This window comes from Antechinus flavipes, chromosome 4 (genome assembly GCF_016432865.1).
Source record: "Antechinus flavipes isolate AdamAnt ecotype Samford, QLD, Australia chromosome 4, AdamAnt_v2, whole genome shotgun sequence".
Lineage (NCBI taxonomy): Eukaryota > Metazoa > Chordata > Mammalia > Dasyuromorphia > Dasyuridae > Antechinus > Antechinus flavipes.
Window position 1 is genome coordinate 47,608,415 of NC_067401.1, and position 19,954 is coordinate 47,628,368.

Consider the following 19,954-nt stretch of genomic DNA (forward strand, 5'->3'; position numbering starts at 1 on the left):
CGTGTGATCTTGGGCAAGTCATTTAACCATTTGCTTTGTTTCCTCATCTTCTCAAATGAATTGGAGAAGGAATTGGCAAATTATTTCAGTATCTTTTCCAAGAAAATCCCAAGTGGGATCACAAAGAGACAGACATGGCTAACAAAATGACTGAACGATAGCACATTTAATGTAATTGGATTCATTAGGCTTCATAAAATATTTCCATCTCTTCATCAAGGAAGTTTCTCAAGTTCCGGTGCTTGCATCAAGTTACTGTGGTTGGATTTTCAATTGTCTAGAACTTTTTGTTAATATTATTGTGTAGGTCCTAGCAGTCTATTCCATAGGATAATGCTTTGGGTGAAACATTGCTGGAAAGAGAGGCTTAAAACCCACTCAGTAATTAAATCCTTTGGATGGTCTTATGCTGAATTCCATTCTTAGGGGTGTCTATCACCCCTACTAGATCAGAAATTCCTTATGGGCAGAAATCATGCTTCATTTTTCTTTGGTTATCCAACTTAGTCTCTATCACAATGCATTACAAGTTCACATTAGGCACTTAATAAATTAGGTGCTTCTTGAGAAAGTATTCTAACAAAACATTTTATGGTAAGGTGCTACTGTCATTATTTTGGAAGAGTTGCTTGCTGCCATTTTGGTCTCTTGGGGCAGGGGGCAGGGAATGCTACTTGATTTCAGCCTATGGTTTCATCAATACGGGGCATTTTTAATAAGGTACCTCATGCTATTGATTTATACAAGCAACCCCTCCTTAATTTACAGTTTTAGGAAATTGCCTAGGCAAGATGAGAGGATCAGTGACTTGCCCATGACCACATAGATATGAGGAAACTGAGTAGGTGTTATTATAAAGTATATATCAGATGCAGAACTTAAACCCAGGATCAGGCAGTCCTAGCTCACAATCTATGATCTTTCTACTCTAGTTGTAGAGATTTAAATTTTTGTTTATTTCTTCCTTTTAAGTACAATCCATTTTTATCCACTGTGGCATATTATTATATCCCTATTCTAGTTGTAGATTGAAATTTTTGTTTGTTTTTTCCCTTTAAGTACCATCCATTTTAATTAATCATTTATTTAATAAATATTTTTGGAACCTCTGCTATGCAGAAAGTAAGGAATAGCTCAAATAATGCAAAATATTAGACCGCTTCCTGTTTCTTCCCTCAAGCACACAATAATGTGTATGCCCACAGGGAGAAACCAACATCACCCCACATTTCACTGTTATGATTACCACTGCCATTATCTTGATATGTCTCTTTAGAGACCCCCGTGGAGCTGCTCAGAGACATTCATATGAAGAGAAGGAACACTGATGGATTTTTATGGATTTGGTGGGACCATCCATTGATGGAACTTTACCCTTTACATCTCACTTTATCCTGATCTGAAACTCAGGGAACTGAGTTCTACCTGAACTTAAAGTAAGGGAAAAGAGCAGCTGTACAATCCTAACCACTCCTCTGTGTGGTCTCTTCCTATTTGAATATAAGCTCCTTGAGGCAAGAGCTAACTCTCTTTTGTTTTTGTAACTTACTATGTGGCTGGCACATAGTATTTAAAATGCTCATTCATACTATTTCTCAAACATGTTCCATCCAAAAGAAAGAGATTTTTCCTTCCAGTAGCTCACATTCAAATAGGAGGAGACCAAACGATAGGATGGCCCAGGATTAAGGGAAGCTGTCAAGAAAGAATGTAGGGTGAATCAAGCCACCAAGAGACCATCTAAAGCTCCTCCTCCCTACCCTGAATATAGTAGCTTCTTAATAAATGTTTGCTGAATTGAACTGAACTCCATACACTGGGACCATAAAGTGGAGGTCCAAAGTCAGAAGAGATCTGGATTCCACTCCCACCTTTGACAGATGCTAGAGTAAGTGAGTAACCAGAAAAGTAACAAGTCAGTATGGTGAGAAAGAGGGATTTATAGAGTTCAAGTGTGACCACAGACAAGTCTGAACCTATTTCCTCATCTGAAAAATGGACATGATGTTACCTTTAGTACTTTACTCATAAGATTGTCATGAGGTCTTTGTGTGAACAGCAAAAGATATAATGGCTGTGAAGTACTTTTCAAAACTTAAATTGTTGTATGGATTGGTTGTTTTATTATATTTTTATATTGTGTCAAATATTTCATTATATATTATACTGGTTTTTTTATTATATACAACAAAAAGAGTGTGTAGGTTTGATCAAGATGGCACTTTAGAGAGTCTCATGTGCTAAGGAGACTTATGCATTGTAAAATATCTAGTTTTAGGCAGATCAAATAGTGGCTACATCCACAAAGCTGATCTTTTTTTTTTTTTTTTTTTTAATTTTTACTGAGGCAATTGGGGTTAAGTGACTTGCTCAGGGTCACACTACTATGAAGTGTTAAGTGTCTGAGACCAGATTTGAACTCAGGTTCTCCTGACTTCAGGGCTGGTGCTCTATTCACTGCCCCCTCTAGCTGGCCAAAGCTGATCTTTAACACTCTTTTTCAGTGATAAATATTAGGAAATATTCACATAGCACTTTGCAGTTTGTAAAACATTTACATTCATTATATCACAATGATCCTGTGAAGAAGGGACTGCAGGTATCATTATTCTGTTTTTAGCTGAGAAATGCAGCTAGGTATTGAAGTAGATAAAGAGTTCCAGATGTGGAGTCAAAAAAACTCATCTTCCGAAGTTCAAATTCAGCTTCAGACACTTATTAGCTATGTGATCCTGAGCAAATCACTTAACCCTGTTTGCCTCAGTTTCTCCATCTGTAAAATGAACTGGAGGAGGAGATATTAAATTTTCTCCAATTATCTTTGCCAAGAAAACCCCAAATGGGGTCACAAAGAATTGGACACAAATAACAAATGAACAAAAAGCTGAGGCCCAAAAAATTACCCAGGACTACACAGCTGGTGATATCAAAAGGGAAACGTGAATCCAGGTCTATCTGCCTCCAAATCCAGTTCTCTCTGAATGAAAAAGTTATTTCTCAAGTCCTCTGTGCCAAGCACTGTGCTAAGTGCTGAGAATGTGATACAAAGGCACAGTCCCTGCCTTCAGTAAGCCTACATTCTATTGGGGAAGACAAATTTGCCAGACTATCTAGAAAAAACAAACCAAAAAAATTAAAGTTATGCTTGAATAATCCAGAGACTTACTTCTCAGTTTTAAAAATAGGCATTTTTTATACACACCAAACCTTAATGGATACCCTTTACTGATACTGGCAGTTAATAATTTCCTGGAAACAATTGGTGCATTTGACTCCTGCAGCTCTGAAGGAGAATATTCAAAGAATGTACAGGGGAAGAGGGTAGTTCAGGGTCAGTGCTAACTTGTCATCACTCTGGTAACTCCACCCTGAAAACATACACACCATCCAAGAGACTAGCCAGCCAGAGCACTGGGCAGAAGTCCAGAGAGGATCTGATTGGCTCATTCTTCAGGGAAACAAAAATTCCTGTCTCTGTTAAAACAGTAGAAAGAGCTCCAAAGAAGGGCATAGCAACTGCAAGAAGAAGCCCCGGGACATTCTATGACAATGACTCAAGGAGTCTGTTAGATTGAACTAAAATTCATTTGCTTTTGTTTCCTTTTTGCCCCATCACAAATTTGAATACGCATGTAAAACAAGTTTATGAAAAAGAGAGAGAGGCAGAGATAGAGACAGAGATAGAGAGAGAGAAAGAGAGAGAGAGAGAGAGAGAGAGAGAGAGGAGAGAGAGAGAGAGAGGGTGGGGGAGGGAGAGAGGAAGGGAGGGAGAGAGAGAGAAGGAAGGAGGGAGGGAAGGAGAGAGAAGGAAAGAAGGATTTGTGGTAGGTCATTATATTGGTCAGTTGCTAAGTCTTTCACAGTTGATCATCACGACAATATTACTGTTACCTATAGATTGTTCTAGTTCTCACTTCACTTTTCACTGGGGTCTTTTCAGATTTTTCTGAAACTATCCCCTTCATCATTTCTTAGAGTACTATAGTATTCCATTACATTCATATACCATAACTTATTCACTCATTCTTCAATCCTGGAGGAGATGTGGAAAAACAGGCACACTAATACACTGTTGGTGGAGTTGTGAATTAGACTAAGCATTCTGGAGAGCAATATAGATGGAAAAGGTCTGAATATATTTCTTTTTGTTGGAAGAGTTGCTATAGAACTTTTGAATATCCAGACCTTTTCTATCTTTCTTTGATCTCCTTAAAAGTATTGCCCAAGTACCAGCATTGCTGGTTCAAAGGATAAACACAGTTTAATAGGGCATGGGTCCATATTGCTCTCCAGAATACTTAGTGTAATTCACAACTCCACCAACAGTGTATTAGTGTGCCTGTTTTCCCACATCTCCTCCAGCATTTGTCATAAAAGACATTAGTTTTAAGACTGCACTCATTCATCCCTTCTTTGTTTATCCAATTAGTCATCCGTTAAATAAGTATTTGTTAAGCAGACCTACTATATATTTACCTATGACATGATCTATGCCTTCATGTAGCTTATAATATCAGAGGGATGTCATGACCACAGATATGTGTGCTTGTGAGTGTGTGTGTGTGTGTGTGTGTGTGTGTGTGTGTATACTTATTTATTCAACTATCAATAAGTATTATGTACAGTTATCACTTCCATATCATGGGAGTTAAGGGCATGGCACCTACTTCCCCAATGTAAAAAAACCACATAAAAATTTCTGACTCTCCCTTTGTACCAGAAAAGTCTGCATTTTTTTCTTTTTCTTTTATAGGGTGTTTATAGTTCCTCATTGCAAAATTGGGATTAAGTATTTAATTTATAGGATCTGTGTTGTCCACTGGCCTTTATATATCATCCAGCAGCTTCCACAAAACCTCCCCAAAATTCCCATTTAATTTTTTTATGGTGACCCACGAAACATTGAAATTGCAACAGGGAAAGTTGAGATGTGGAAGGGATAACTATTTTATTAGGTTTTAAGGCGATACCATGCTAAATGCTAGGGGAAAAAAGGAAAAAAGGGAAAAAATACAATCCCTTCCCTCAAGAAGCTTACATTCTTATAGAGGATTCAACACAATTATAAATGAGGGTATACTAGATACATACAAAGTAGATGGAAAGTAGCTATAATACCCAAATTGCAGCCTGATATAGTGGTATGGACAGAACTAATAGTCATGAAGACCTGGATTCAAATGTCACTATAGTTTGGGGTGGGATCTATATGTAGTCCGGGATATAGTATGAACCAATGTAATTGTTAACCTCTCTGGACCTCAATTTCCTGATCTATAAAATGAAAAGGTTGGACTTAACAACTTCCAGATCTAAGATTCTTAGAAGTATATCAGAAAGATATAAAACAAAGTGGTATGTGAGATCTTAGAGGGAAAGACATTACCAGCTGTGAGGTCCAGAGAAAGCTTCATGCAAGAAGCATGAAATTAAGTGGAGATGAATTAGTTGAGTTTTTAAAAGGGGAGAAAATTCAGTGGTTGAAGAAGGGAAGCAGGAGATTCCAGAAAATGAAAAAAGTCACAAGAGAAGAATGGCACTGTGAAATCTTGGGGCTCAGAGAGCCACTCAATTTGAGTACATGGAGGCAAAAACACCAGAGAAATCTGGACAGTTTGGACGGTGCCATATTGTGAAAGGCCTAAGTAGCCTCCATGTCTCCAAATGCGAGTTAGTGCTTTCTAACGTGAGAACAGAGTCTTTCTCGGTCCATATCCATCCGTTGAGTCTGGCTGGTCACCTAGGGTTTGGCCCACTTTCTTTCAAACCCCCTAGGAGCAGTTATATGTAACTTCTTGAAAAAAAAAGGCAAGAGAAGATAGGATACTGAGCTAGTCAATGAATGAACATATCAAGGCCTGTCAGTGCCCCACACAGGGGGTACTGTGTGCACATATGACAAAGTCTCTGCCCTCAAGAGGCATACAATCTAGTTGAGAGAATAATCATAATAATAGTAAGAATAAAAATAAATAACATCACATTTAAGGTCTGAAAATTAGTGTTTACAGGTAATTCCATTTGGTTCTCAACCTTCTGAAAGATATTTGTTTTATATGTATATATATAAATATAAATATGTATATGTATATATAATATATATATATTTATACATACATAATTTATGAATGATTTTAAATAGGTCTGAGAGAGATCAGGTGATTTATCCAAGGCCACACAGCTAATAGAAGCAAGATTTGAACTTATCTTTGCCAAGGCCAGCTCCAGCACTCTCTTCTCAAAGGTCTCAAAAAGACATAAGGAAAAAGTCCCACATAAATATTAGCGATTTTAAATGTACAGTCATCAAGGAGGGCGAGGTCAGCAGGGCTACGGTTCATCCAGGGCTGAGTGGGTGGGCTTTGTCCCTCCCCAACAGCAACAGGACTGGGTATCAAATAGATTTCATGGTTAGACAGCCCCCATATCTATACATGGGGTGTGTCTATGTGTGTGTATGTCTCTCTGTCTGTCTCTGTGTCTTTCTGTGTCTATCTCTCTGTCTCTGTCTCTCTCTCTGTCTCTCTGTCTCTCTCTCCCTCTGTATCTGCCTCTCTCCCTCCTTCTTCTTCTCCCTCTTTTCCTCCTTTCCTCTCTCTCTCTCTCTCTCACTTTCTTTCTCTCTGTCTCTCTGTCTCTCTCTCTGTCCCTGTCTCTCTCTCTGTCCCTGTCTCTCTCTCTCTCTCTCTCTCTCTCTCTCTCTCTCTCTTCTCTCTCTCTCTCTCTGTCTCTCTGTCTCTCTGTCTCTCTCTCTGTCCCTGTCTCTGTCTCTCTCTGTCTCTTTCTCTGTCTCTCTTTCTCTCTGTCTCATTCTCTGTCCCTGTCTCTCTCTCTCTCTCTCTCTCTCTCTCTCTCTCTCTCTCTCTCTCTCACTTTCTTTCTCTGTCTCTCTGTCTCTCTCTCTGTCCCTGTCTCTCTCTCTCTCTCTCTCTCTCTCTCTCTCTCTCTCTCTCTCTCTCTGTCTCTCTCTGTCTCTGTCTCTCTCTCTCTCTCTGTCTCTGTCTCTGTCTCTCTGTCTCTCTCTCTCTCTCTCTCTCTCTGTCTCTCTCTCTCTCTCTCTCTCTCTCTCTGTCTCTCTCTCTGTCTCTCTCTCTGTCTCTCTGTCTTTCAGACACACTCACCCAGGAGCCTGTGGGTTGGCTCATGAAAAAGGAAAACAACTTCCCAGAGACACGCAAAGGCAAGAGTGCCATTCTTCCCCCAGTGCTAACCTTGAGTTCATCGGGGGCTCTTTCCCAACACTGGAGAGAGGGGATGACAGGAGCAGCTCAGCACTTGGTGAAAAGGGGAGTTGAAAGAAATTTATAGCCTGGGAATCAAAAAGAAAACAACAGGCAGAAGCCTGCTCCCCTGCTTTCCTCCAGGACTAGCAAGTCTTTTTGCCCATGATAAGTGACACACACACACACACACACACACACACACGTACAAACACTTGCAACCCACACACATGTTCATACAACACACATGTGCATGTAGACACTCGTGTGTGACATACATCAGTACATACACGTACAATGTATAGAACACTTATCCACAAACCTTGCATATATATTTGCACAGACACAGATACAAATATTCAGGTACCCAAAGACATAAACCCACATATGGGCACGCATGCATGTGCCCAGTGCACATGCATGTACATTTAGACATAGGCAGACACATAGACACACGATACAAGTCAGGCAGGTCAGCACACCGAACAGACATACATACATATGCTTGGATACACGCATGTACATACAGATAGAGGACATGTGTGCAGTTTGCACGTATCTGCATCCTGTGTGCACACATCTATATATGACCACATGCTTGTGCCCATGTTTGTGACTGTGTGCGTGTGTTTTGACACTCACATGGACACCCAATAATTTGGTTTTTCGCTCTGTTTTGCTCTCTTCCCTCCGGAGGCGCTAAGATTTGGATCCCACAAGATTCTACAGCTCATGTCGGGTGCCTTCGCAAGGAGCAGAGAGGAAGGAGACTGGGCTCCCAGGGGTTAATGCTCTCCCTTCAGTATGTGATAGATGGCAGGAGACAGAGAGCCAGGCCAGCCCTAATGAGATCTGATCAGGGTATTCTGCCTGGCAATAATAGCAAATGTAAAAGAGTGAAACTTCACACTCTTCCCTTCTGTTTGCTGTCTGATTTGTATAATAATCCTGCACCCAAAACAAATGCTCCTGTCAAAATTCAATTCCCCAGAGAAGCTGGCCACAGCCATGCCCACCCTCTTGTTTTTAATAATAATATTTTCCATTTAATCTCTTTTAGAATTTTTGGCGGTTTTGTCCCTTCCAAACTCAAAGGAAAAATTAGCATTTAGATAGGATTGTGCTACATTAAAAATCAATTGAAATGGAAACAGGGATCATGGGAGGGATGAGACACTGGGAGTTTTTTTCTTTCTTTTCCTTCCTTTTTTTTCCCCATAGCATGATTTTGCTGTGACATTCAGGCTGCCCAATGAACACCTCTTCCAGTGTCAACAGTAATCAGTATTCATTCTGTTCTTCTCTCCTCGGTCCCTTGGGTGCTGGGCTTTCACACTTGAGCCTCCTCATCCCCCCGAGGCTCACATTTTTTATGATATTGTACCCTCGAAGCTTTCTTGTCTCTTCGCCCCTAACATTAATAAATGCAGAATACTAACAGCCTTCTGGATTCTGTTTGAGACACGCAAGACGAAATGAACCTTGCCCTCTGGATATGAGATGCCCTCCCTGGCTTCTCTGCCCCCAGCCCCTATCCCCACCCCAACCACATCTTTCACAGATGGGATCATGCTTTACAAGGAAATCCTCTGCCTTCCCCTTCCCAGCTTCTGTCTCCCCACCCAAGCCTCCAGTATCTCCCTCTCTCAGGAGAATGGAAGCTCTTCAAGGCTAGGGGTTATTTTTTCATCCTATTATCCTCAGTGCCTAGCACAGTGCTTGGCAAACAGAGGCTCTGCACATGCTTTTTAAAATAAAATGAATTGAGTCTCAGTCTCAGGAAGGTGCCGTGTTATATAGAAAAAGCAGTGTTTCGAGTGTTCAAATGCTATCTCTAACGTGTACTTGCTGTGTAACCTTGGCCAAGCTGATTAACCTTTTGGGGCCAGCATTTCTTTGTCTGTAAGAGTGGGTGGGGAGAAGTGGGACTGGACTAGAGAGGTGGCTAGTAAGGTCCCCTCTACTTTGGATCTTCCTAAGGAAAGAACACTGGGTAAGGCATCTGGCGCCATATTGCACAGAGTCAGGAAGACCTTTATTCATTCCTGCCTCAGACACTTACTAGTGGTAGGACCTTGAACAGAGCACGTTACCTCTGCCTGCCTCATTTGGCTCATCTAAAAATGGGAATGATGATAGTATTTACCTTGGAAAATTATTGTGAATAAAATGAGATGATATTTTTAAACACTTTGCAAACCTTGTAGTTCTATATGTAAATTCAAGTTACGGTTAGTTTTTGTCATCACCACCAATGTTATTATGTTAAAAAATCCTGCTTCAAATTGTAGCTATGCATGTACTGGCTATGTGACCTTAGGTTTCATTTTTGGTCTTCAGTTTCCTCATCTATAAAATGAGGAGGATTCAAGTGGATTAGTGGTGTCCAGCTCAGATAGAAACATGGACTGCTAAGCCACGTATATTATACCTGTGAGACACATATTAACTTAGAAAATCAGTAATATTATCTTCATTTTATTGTATTATAATTATTTTGTATATACATCCTAATTACATTTTAATTTAGTTCAGGATGCATAGTGGCCCAGATATTTGATACCTCTGAATTAGATCATCTTTTAGGAACCTTTTGATATTAGACCAATACCTAAAATCCCTCACAGGGATGAGAATTTAGTGAATGAGATTTAAAACCAAAATGAAATTGTCAATTCTAATTGTCCCATTTTACAGATGAGGCCCTGAGAGGTTGATTTGGCCAGAAAGGGAAATGGGTGGTCCAAAATTAGAAAATATTAAAGATGGGGTTAAAACCCAGATCTTCTGATCATTTATTCAATATTTTTTTCAGTATACTTCATTGTAAAGCTATACCTCAATGTCTCCTGTCAGATTGAGAAATGGGTGCTTGGAAAGGGAGCTTTAGAGGGAAGAATAAGGAGACAGATGAGGAGTCTAATAGAGATCCAAGAAAACAACCTAGAACAAAGTAGGGGGATGCAGTCTTGGCCCTCAACTACTCATGCAGGTTTTGCTGATTCTCAAAGGAAAATTCATGGGACATTTTAATAAACCTTCAAGAGCTCCACAAGAAAATGTCTTTTCATATATTACCTCTACAAACTAAACCTGCCCAAAATGGAAAAGATAGACTAATATGAATTTATTTTACTAACTGACCAGGAATTTTTGGTAACTTTAACTGCTAGAAGTAGGAGCAGGAGGCAATGTAGAGCAAAGCAGAGTGAAAAACAATGAAAAATCATTTATTAAGCCCTTACTGTATGTTCTGGGCCCTGGAGAAGACATAAAACTTTGATCAGACATGAAAGGCAAGTCATTTGTTTTCTTTTTTTCCCTAGCTGTAGCTTTGTCCCCTCCCCACTCCTCTCAAGTGCTGACTAATCACACATGTATTTATTTTGTAGTGAAGAAAACAGACCTTTTTGCTGAGTAAGCCATCTTTCTAATTATGTCCATGTTATTAGGCCAGGCTGCCATACCAGGTCTTCATATCCTGGCTTATCCCAGAGAGGGGGGGGTGAATTAGATTCTGACTTTAAAACAATTAGAATGCCATGCGCCATTGATCATATTTATGGATAAGCAGGGCACAGTAAAAAAAAGAGACCCAGGTTAAGAATCCTCTCTCGATCACTACCTTGAATCAATAACTTAGCTTTTTTTGGCCTGATTTCTCATCCATAAAATGAGAGAGCTAGAATATAAAATCCATAGGGCATCCTCTGATTTAAAAACTTATGATTCTAATTTTAATGTTTCTTTAAGGTCCTATAAAGTCTATTTCAAAGAAGACGTATGGTATTATGAAAAGAGCCTTGGATTTGGAAAGATCATAACTCTCCCATTTACTATCCATGGATTTGGAAAGATCATAACTCTCCCATTTACTATCCATGATGTCTTGGGCAAGTCACTTAGCTTATCTGAGCCTTAGTTTCCCCATCTGTAAAATGCAGGTAATACTTGTATTACCTATCTCTCAGAATGGAGAGAATCAAATGAGATCATATTCTTTGTAATCCTAGTATACTCTATAAAGATGCTATTATTACCATTGAAATAACAAAGAAAAAAGTTAATAATAATTACAATTATAAGTAGAAACTGATGACAAAATATTATCAGAAACAGCCATTTCTAATTTCTATCCAAATTGTTTTCTGTAGAAACTCAGGCCCAATATGGCTTAACACCACATTTAAGCCAAATTCATCAACTTTGTGTGGTTTGAGTTGTTTGTTTTCATAAATTTCATAAATTCATAAATTGAGTTGTTGAATTTATGTGGTACTGTCCCATTTAGTAAATTCATTTATCCAATTGCCTTCCTCTAAAATCATCCGTTTGGAGTTCCCCTCTTAGATGTTCCCCTGAAGCTAAGTTATTTAAACCTTCTGGAAGAACTTCAGCTCCTTAATGGCAGGGACCAGCTCTTATTTTCTCTTTGTTTCCCCAGCATCCTAATGTGCAGATACTAAATAAGATTTTTAATTAAGATGTTTAATTAAACTGAATTCATTATCTCAGACAATCAGAAAGGTGTAGTGGTACACGCCTGCAAACCTTATCAATGGGGAAGCTGAAACTCTCTTGAGCTCAGGAGTTTTGAGCTGAAATGGGCTAAGCTGATTATATGTCCAAGATAGAAAAAAGAAAGAGAGAGAGAGAGAGAGAGAGAGAGAGAGAGAGAGAGAGAGAGAGAGAGAGAGAGAGAGATGGGAGGAAGGAAGAAAGGAAAGGAAAGAAGGAAGGAAGAAAGGAAGGGAAGGAGGGAGGGAGAAAAGAAGGGAGGAGAAAGAAAAGAGAAAGAGGACAAAAGAGAGGGAGGAAAGAAAGAGAAAAAGAGAAAGAAAAAGTAAGAAGGAAGGAAAGATGGAAAGAGAGAGAAGAGAAAGAAAGAAAAGAGGGAAGAAGGAAGAAAGAGAGGAATGAAGAAAGGAAGGAAGAAGGAGAGGAAGAAAAAAGAAAGAGCAAGAAAAAGAGAGAAAAGGAGGGAGGGAGAGAGGGAGGAAAGGAAGGGAGGGAGGGAAAAGAAAGATAAAAAAGAAAAGAGGGAAAGAGAAACAAGGAAGAAAAGAAACAAAGAAAGAAAGAAAAGGAGATGGAGAGAGAGGGGGGAAGGAAGGAAGGAAGGAAGGGAGAAAGGAAGAAAAAAGAAAGAGAAGGAGGGAGAGTGATAAGGAGGAAAGGAGGGGGGGGAAGAAAGAAAGAAAGAAACCCTTAAGTTTCTGCTACACACCAACATATTATGCTAAGCACTAACTAGGGCTATAAATACCAAAGATAGTATCTGTCCTTCTGGAGCTTAGAACCTAATACTGTTTCCTTTCCCCCTCCATGTCCCTCCCTTTCCCATACCCATTATATTCCCACTTCCTTAAAATTCCAATTTCTGATTTTTTTTCTCTATTTAATATTCTTTATGTCCAATATGGAGCATAATTCTTGATTCTTGTTGTCTACAGGAAGATGATCTGAATGGAATCCACATCGTGGCCTTTGCAGAGAAAAGTGACCCCGGTAGGACCCTTTCTTTCTCCCTCTGGCCCTGTTGCATTAAACCTTCCATAAGAGTTAATTTGGTTTAGTCCTGGAGCCCTCCTTCTCAAGGGTTGCATTCTCATCACAAAGGATTAAGGGAATGGCAGCAGGGTTAGGGGACAGGGAGGAAATACTCTATCAATTCCAGGAGTCCAGATGAAGTCTGTTCTTCTATCCCTCCTTCTTTGTATCTAAGTAACCCCAGACACTGGAAACCCCTAGGGGTCATGCAGTTGGGACAGTCAACTTTCAATTTTCTGTGCCAGCAAAGGGAACATAACTTAATTAAAGTCTATATGATAAAGTCCAAAATATACAGGAAGAGATACTGAGAATACAGTACATAAGATAAAATTTTAAAGCTTTTTGAGTGGTTATGTGTATGGATACGGATATATCATTTTTGTTATTGTAGTTTTCACACACATAATAACATAGGTAAATGGAGAGAGAACTGGCTTCCAAGCTAGGAAAGCCTGAGTTCAAATGCTGCTTCTGTTATTTCCTGGCTGGGTGACTGGGCACACAGGCTCAATGTTCTAGGCAGCTCTGAGGTTGCAAATTTCAGAGAAGGTGCTCCTTCTACACTGGTAGAGGCAGTTTGTGTATTTCAGAGAAGGTGCTCCTTCTACATTGGTAGAGGCAGTTTGTGTATTTCAGAGAAGGTGCTCCTTCTACACTGGTAGAGGCAGTTTGTAAATTTCAGAGGAGGTGCTCCTTCCACATTGATAGAGGTGTAAATTTCAGAGAAGGTGCTTCTTCCATATTGGTAAAGGCAGTTAGTAAATTTCAGAGGAAGTGCTTCTTCCACATTGGTAGAGGTGTAAATTTCAGAGAAGGTGCTTCTTCCATATTGGTAAAGGCAGTTAGTAAATTTCAGAGGAAGTGCTTCTTCCACATTGGTAGAGGTGTAAATTTCAGAGAAGGTGCTTCTTCCATATTGGTAAAGGCAGTTAGTAAATTTCAGAGGAGGTGCTCTTTCCACATTGGTAGAGGCAGTTAGTAAATTTCAGAGGAAGTGCTTCTTCCACATTGGTAGAGGTGTAAATTTCAGAGAAGGTGCTTCTTCCATATTGGTAAAGGCAGTTAGTAAATTTCAGAGGAGGTGCTCTTTCCACATTGGTAGAGGCAGTTAGTAAATTTCAGAGGAAGTGCTTCTTCCACATTGGTAGAGGTGTAAATTTCAGAGAAGGTGCTTCTTCCATATTGGTAGAGGTGTAAATTTCAGAGAAAGTGCTCCTTCCATATTGGTAGAGGTGTAAATTTCAGAGAAGGTGCTTCTTCCACATTGGTAGAGGTGTAAATTTCAGAGGAGGTGCTTCTTCCACATTGGTAGAGGTGTAAATTTCAGAGGAGGTGCTTCTTCCACATTGGTAGAGGTGTAAATTTCAGAGGAGGTGCTTCTTCCACATTGGTAGAGGTGTAAATTTCAGAGGAGGTGCTTCTTCCACATTGGTAGAGGTGTAAATTTCAGAGGAGGTGCTTCTTCCACATTGGTAGAGGTGTAAATTTCAGAGGAGGTGCTCTTTCCACATTGGTAGAGGCAGTTAGTAAATTTCAGAGGAGGTGCTTCTTCCACATTGGTAAAGGTGTAAATTTCAGAGAAAGTGCTCCTTCCACATTGGTAGAGGTGTAAATTTCAGAGGAGGTGCTCCTTCCACATTGGTAGGGGTGTAAATTTCAGAGAAGGTGCTCCTTCCACATTGGTAGAGGTGTAAATTTCAGAGGAGGTGCTCCTTCCACATTGGTAGGGGTGTAAATTTCAGAGGAGGTGCTCCTTCCACATTGGTAGGGGTGTAAATTTCAGAGAAGGTGCTTCTTCCACATTGGTAGAGGTGTAAATTTCAGAGGAGGTGCTCTTTCCACATTGGTAGAGGCAGTTAGTAAATTTCAGAGGAGGTGCTCCTTCTACATTGGTAGAAGTGTAAATTTCAGAGGAGGTGCTCCTTCTACATTGGTAGAGGCAGTTTGTAAATTTCAGAGAAGGTGCTCCTTCTACATTGGTAGAGGCAGTTTGTAAATTTCAGAGAAGGTGCTCCTTCTACATTGGTAGAGACAGTTTGTAAATTTCAGAGAAGGTGCTCCTTCTACATTGGTAGAGGCAGTTTGTAAATTTCAGAGAAGGTGCTTCTTCCACATTGGTAGAAGTGTAAATTTCAGAGAAAGTGCTCCTTCTACATTGGTAGGGAGTTTCCTTATCCAAGAATTCCCCATGAATTGACAACAAAATCATAGATTCCCTATCTGCTATGACATTAAAATAAGTCATTGTGTCATAGCAGACAAAAGTCAATGTCAAAGTCAAGAAAATCAGATTCAAATCCTTACTCTTACACTCAAATTGTGTGGTTTTTCAGAAGCTTTGGAGTCAGATTACCTTATTTCCAAGCCTATCTCTGATCATTATTATATTGTGTGTGATAGAGGGGAAGAGGAATGACAAACATCTACTATGTGCAAGATGTTTTGCAAATATTATCTCACTGAATCCTCACAACTTTGTGAAAGAAGTGCTATTATGATGATGATTATTAAATTACTATTATTATTAATAAAAGTGAGGAAACTGAGGCAGAAACTTGCCCTTTGTCCCACACTAGTAAGTGTCTGAGGTCATAATTGAACCCAGGTCTTTTTGTATGGAGTAATTTATATTAAATATGGTGGTTTACTAGATGGGCAGATATGTTTATGCCATAAAATATTTTCTCTTCTTAGGAAGTTGATTGGGGAGAAATCTAATCCCCAAATTGGATGGAAAACGGGCAACCCAGCTTATCCCTAAACTGTTAATTACTTCAGGTGTGAATGGCGTTTTCATAGCCAATAGTAGTATTTTGATTTCACTTTGTTTAAGTGAAATAGCAATAGAAAGTAGAGTAAAATAAGAGAGAGACAGACAGACAGACAGACAGAGACAGAAACAGAGAGATAGAGAAAGAGGGAGAGATTCAGAAAGAATTTTATTGTAGAGCTTTCTCCTGGCAAGACTTGTGCCATGAAAAAAAAAAAAAAAGTATTTTGTATAGCAGTGGAAAGAGCCCTGGATTTAAATCTTGGTTTTGGATCGCAGTTTCTCTCACAGGTATAAAAATCTAGTTGTAAATTCCATGATCTTATGATATATTTGTGTTGGATTTTAAGGGGAAAATGTAAGTGAAGATGCTAGTAAACTATAAACTCCACGAAGGCAGAAATTTCCCTAATCTTTAATGCATTTCTTGTAGTGCCAAGCACACATTGAGCTTTTTATAAATATTCATTGGTTGCCATTATATATGAATTAATGTTAAAGTTAAATTCAGGGGAGATGTGCTATAATTTAAGAAAAGGAAGAGGTGGGGGGCAGCTAGGTGATGCAGTAAATAGAGCACCAGCCCTGAAGTCAGGAAGACCTGAGTTCAAATTTGGTCTCAGACACTTAACACTTCCTGGATGTGTGACCCTGGGCAAGTCACTTAACCCCAATTGCTTCAGCAAAAAAAGGATGAGGAGAAGAAGAAGAAGGAGAAGGAGAAGTAGGAGAAGGAAGAAGAGGAGAAAGAGGAAAAGGAGGAGGAGGAGGAGGAGGAGGAGGAGGAGGAGGAGGAAGAGGAGGAGGAGGAAGAGAAGAAGAAGAAGAAGAAGAAGAAAAAGAAGAAGAAGAAGAAGAACTTTGTCAAGAAATGTCTCTTTCCATATACTATGAACCTCTGAGAGAGTGTACAGGATTTTAGACTCATAAAATTAGAAATTAAAGTAAGTGAAGACACCATCTAGTGCAAAGATGATTTTTAAAGATGAGAAAACTGGGGTTCATAGAAGTGAAGAGACAGTCATTCAACACCCATTTATTTAGCACCCACAGTATACTATTACTGTAAGCACTTGGGATAGGAAGAGGCAATAACTTCACCTTCTCTCAACGAGTTCACAATGTAATGGGAGAGACGCCATGTATAAGACTAAACAAACAAGATAGAGATAAGGTAAATTGTAGGTAAACCTGAAGGAAAGGCACACAAATTAAAAGGGATCAGGCAAGGCTTCTGGCTGAAGGTGACATTTTAGCTGAACCTAAAAGGAAATCAGGGAAGCCAGGAGGAGGAAATGAGGAGGCATATATTGGCCAGAGAAAATTCCTGGTGGTATCTTAGGTGAGGAATAGTGGTGTCCCTGGATCACAGGAGACTTGTGAAAGGAAAATAAAATATCAGAAAACTTGGGACATAGCAAGGGTCCAGGCTGTGAAGGGCTTTAAAAGCCAAACAGAATTTTATTTTTGATCCTGAAGGTAATAGGGAGTCACTGAATTTTATTGAATGAGGAGGTGACACGGTCAGACAGAAGCTTCAGAAAAAGACTTTGGAAGCTGAGTAACTGACTCTAAAATTCCCTGTTAAGTTTTTCTTTGCACTGTTCTAGACCAAGAGATGTGGTTTACAAGGGATATGCAAAGAGAATGGGGCTCCTAGTGTTGTGTGGATAGGGATGAAATAATATTTCACAGCAGCCACCTGGCTAAACTCCAGCAGGCTCCTACTTCCTTCTCTACGGGCCACCTCCTTCCCCCCAACCATCCCCCTCCCAGGTTGTGACTGAGCCTGCCCTCTCCTTGCAGAACAATGGAACAAAGAGGCCTCCCTGAAAGTTGCACTAACCTGTTTGACGGAGATTGGAACTGTAATGAATCAAGCGCCTGAAAAAACGCCTTTCACCTCCTCCCTGCACAAATATCCCTGGGCCCAGATCCTGCCTGCTCCCAAGGGGGCCCAGGGCAGGGCCGGGGCAGGCCAGCCTTAGAATGGGGGCAGCTGGCTAGGAAGGCCGCCCCTCCCTTCATCGGGAGAAATGACTCTCATCCACAAATAGAAAGAATTTTCTGGGGGAGATCCCGGCTGTGAGAGTGGTCATTCACTGACATCAACATTCGGGGATTTCTCCCCTGCAGAGGGATGTGGATGGCAGAAAGACCACTTTCTTTCAATGTATCCTCCACTTCTCCCCCTCCTCCTTCCCTCTGTTGATCTTTGAAGAAATGCTAAGTGCTGCTGTTTGTAGATCTGATTCCCCACCCCCCAGCAGCCCACCACACACACACACACACACACACACACACACACACACACACACACAAAGAGGCATGTGTAAGCTCCCTGAACCATAAAGACCATGGTCAAAAGTGGTGCTGCTCGGAGGGCTAACACAATGTCATCATAGAATTTTCAAGCTGGAAGGAATCTGCGAGGTCATTTATTCTACCCTTCTCTTTTGACAGGCAAGTTCAGAAAAGTCAAATGCTTTAAGATCATATAGCTAGTTAGTTGGAGGCAGAAGTAGAAATCAGGATTCCCAGCATGCAGTTCACGGATCAATTTTACAACCTTCCCAGCATGCTCTCGGGGCAAGGAGCAAACACCCAAGTACAACAAGTCGGGGAGAGACAGTAATAGGGAGAATGGGGTGAACCGTGGTACCAAAGGTGGAAGGAGACAGCCTTCTATGAAGGCAGAGTATGGACACTCCCAGCCAATCTTAGTTCAGAAAAATGATGCAATTCCTTCTCTCCCATCTCCCTTTTTAGGGATCCTTTTTTCAAAATATGGATTCTCTGCTGAGATCAGAAGGACTTCAAGTTTTCTAGCTAGATGTAGTTTGTCATAGTGGTTAAAGCTCTGGACTTAAAAACTGAAAGGACTTGAAGAAATCTTCATCTAATACAATCCCTTCATTTTATACATGAGTAAACTTGAATCTCAGAGAGATGGATTGGAGCAGCAGAGATGAGAAGTCAATGGAGATCTTGATTCCAAACCCAGCAATTTTTCTACTTCTCCATGATCCTGGAAAATCCTGCTGTCAGGAAGGCAAAGAATCAATTCCCATCGCAGCACTTTGTAGGTGCTCAGTTTACTCACTTGTAAAATGGGAGAATTCATAGCTCTTACCTCACAGGATCTTCCTAAGGATCGGATGGGATGAGATATGTAAAGAACTCTGGAAATCTTCAGGTACCTTATAAAAGTGAGCTATTGGTATTTGTGTTGTAAACTTCGTAAGCCTGGGTCTCAAGTTCTTACTGCCTAGAGAGTATAAAAGAAAGAACAGTGAACTTAGAAACAGAAATTTTGGTCCAAGTCTCAGTCATTTAACCTCAGGAGAATCACAGCAACATCCCAAGCCCCAATTTTTCCATCTGTAATATGGGGATAATAATCCTGGCACAAACCTACCCCACAGGTTTTGGGAGCCTCAACTGAGATAACAAATATGCAACCACCTAATAAATTCAAGCTGTTATTATCTGGGCCCTGCCAGGGGCCTCCAGTAATTCTAGAATGCCAGCTACCTCAATCCTTCCCCAGCTAGAGAAATAACTTGTATGGTTCCAAAAGGCTTTTGTTATATAAAGATACTATAAATCTTTAGCTAATAGGATCTTCCTCTGCCAGCTCCCCAGAAGGTTTAGCCAGGAAAGGGCATTTCCCTGGATCTCTGGATATTTTCGAGATTTCCAGGTTGATCTGCTTTGTCTTTCTTCTCCACCGATGCCCCCCTTCTCTGACTTTCTGTGTGGTTGCCTAGAGAGCCAGCTTGGATAGCCGCTCATTTGACAGGTTTGAAAATGAATGCATCTCTTTCCTGCCGACCCCCAGATGTGTCTGAATAAATTTGACATCTTCTTTATAGGACTTGATGAAAGATTTTGCAAAGTGGTGTTTCTACATGAGTGCCCCCTAGATGGATATCCTCCTTGGGAACACAGAATGTGAGTGCTAACAAGCTTGAAATGGAAAGATGGACCAGTCTGTGGATCTAGCTCAGATTAAGCGAGGGGCCTGTAAATGGCGAATCTCTAAGCCCTCTACTACCAGAGCAGCAGCTGCTGACTCTGAAATTTTATTTATTTTTTTATTTTTTGAGACAAACTGCACGTATAAATTTAAAGGCTAATTACTCGTTTGGTTTCTCAGCACAAACTTAACATTGCCTTACATTTTTACAGAGCTTTCTACTTTTCAGAATACTTTTGCATCCATTATTTAGTTTACATAGCACCTGCAAAGAGCTGTAGACTTGGAGTCAGAAGCCTGGGGGTTGGTGTTGAATATTGAAGCTAGGAATGAGTGGATTCTCCAAACCAAGCTTCATTTATTCAAAATGATGATAATAATACTCATATAACTTACCTCAGAAGATGGTGGGAAAAAAAAGCTTTGTAAACT

At 40.2% G+C, this 19,954-nt stretch overlaps 1 protein-coding gene across 1 annotated transcript in view; it reads left to right on the plus strand.

Moving 5' to 3' along the window:
- Positions 1–19,954, plus strand: part of CASQ2 (calsequestrin 2) — a 122,172-nt gene that overhangs the window by 83,542 nt on the left and 18,676 nt on the right. Inside the window, exon 8 of the mRNA XM_051992931.1 lies at positions 12,674–12,728. Within this exon, the coding sequence (XP_051848891.1) occupies positions 12,674–12,728 (55 nt within the window). The remainder of the gene's footprint in view (positions 1–12,673; positions 12,729–19,954) is intronic.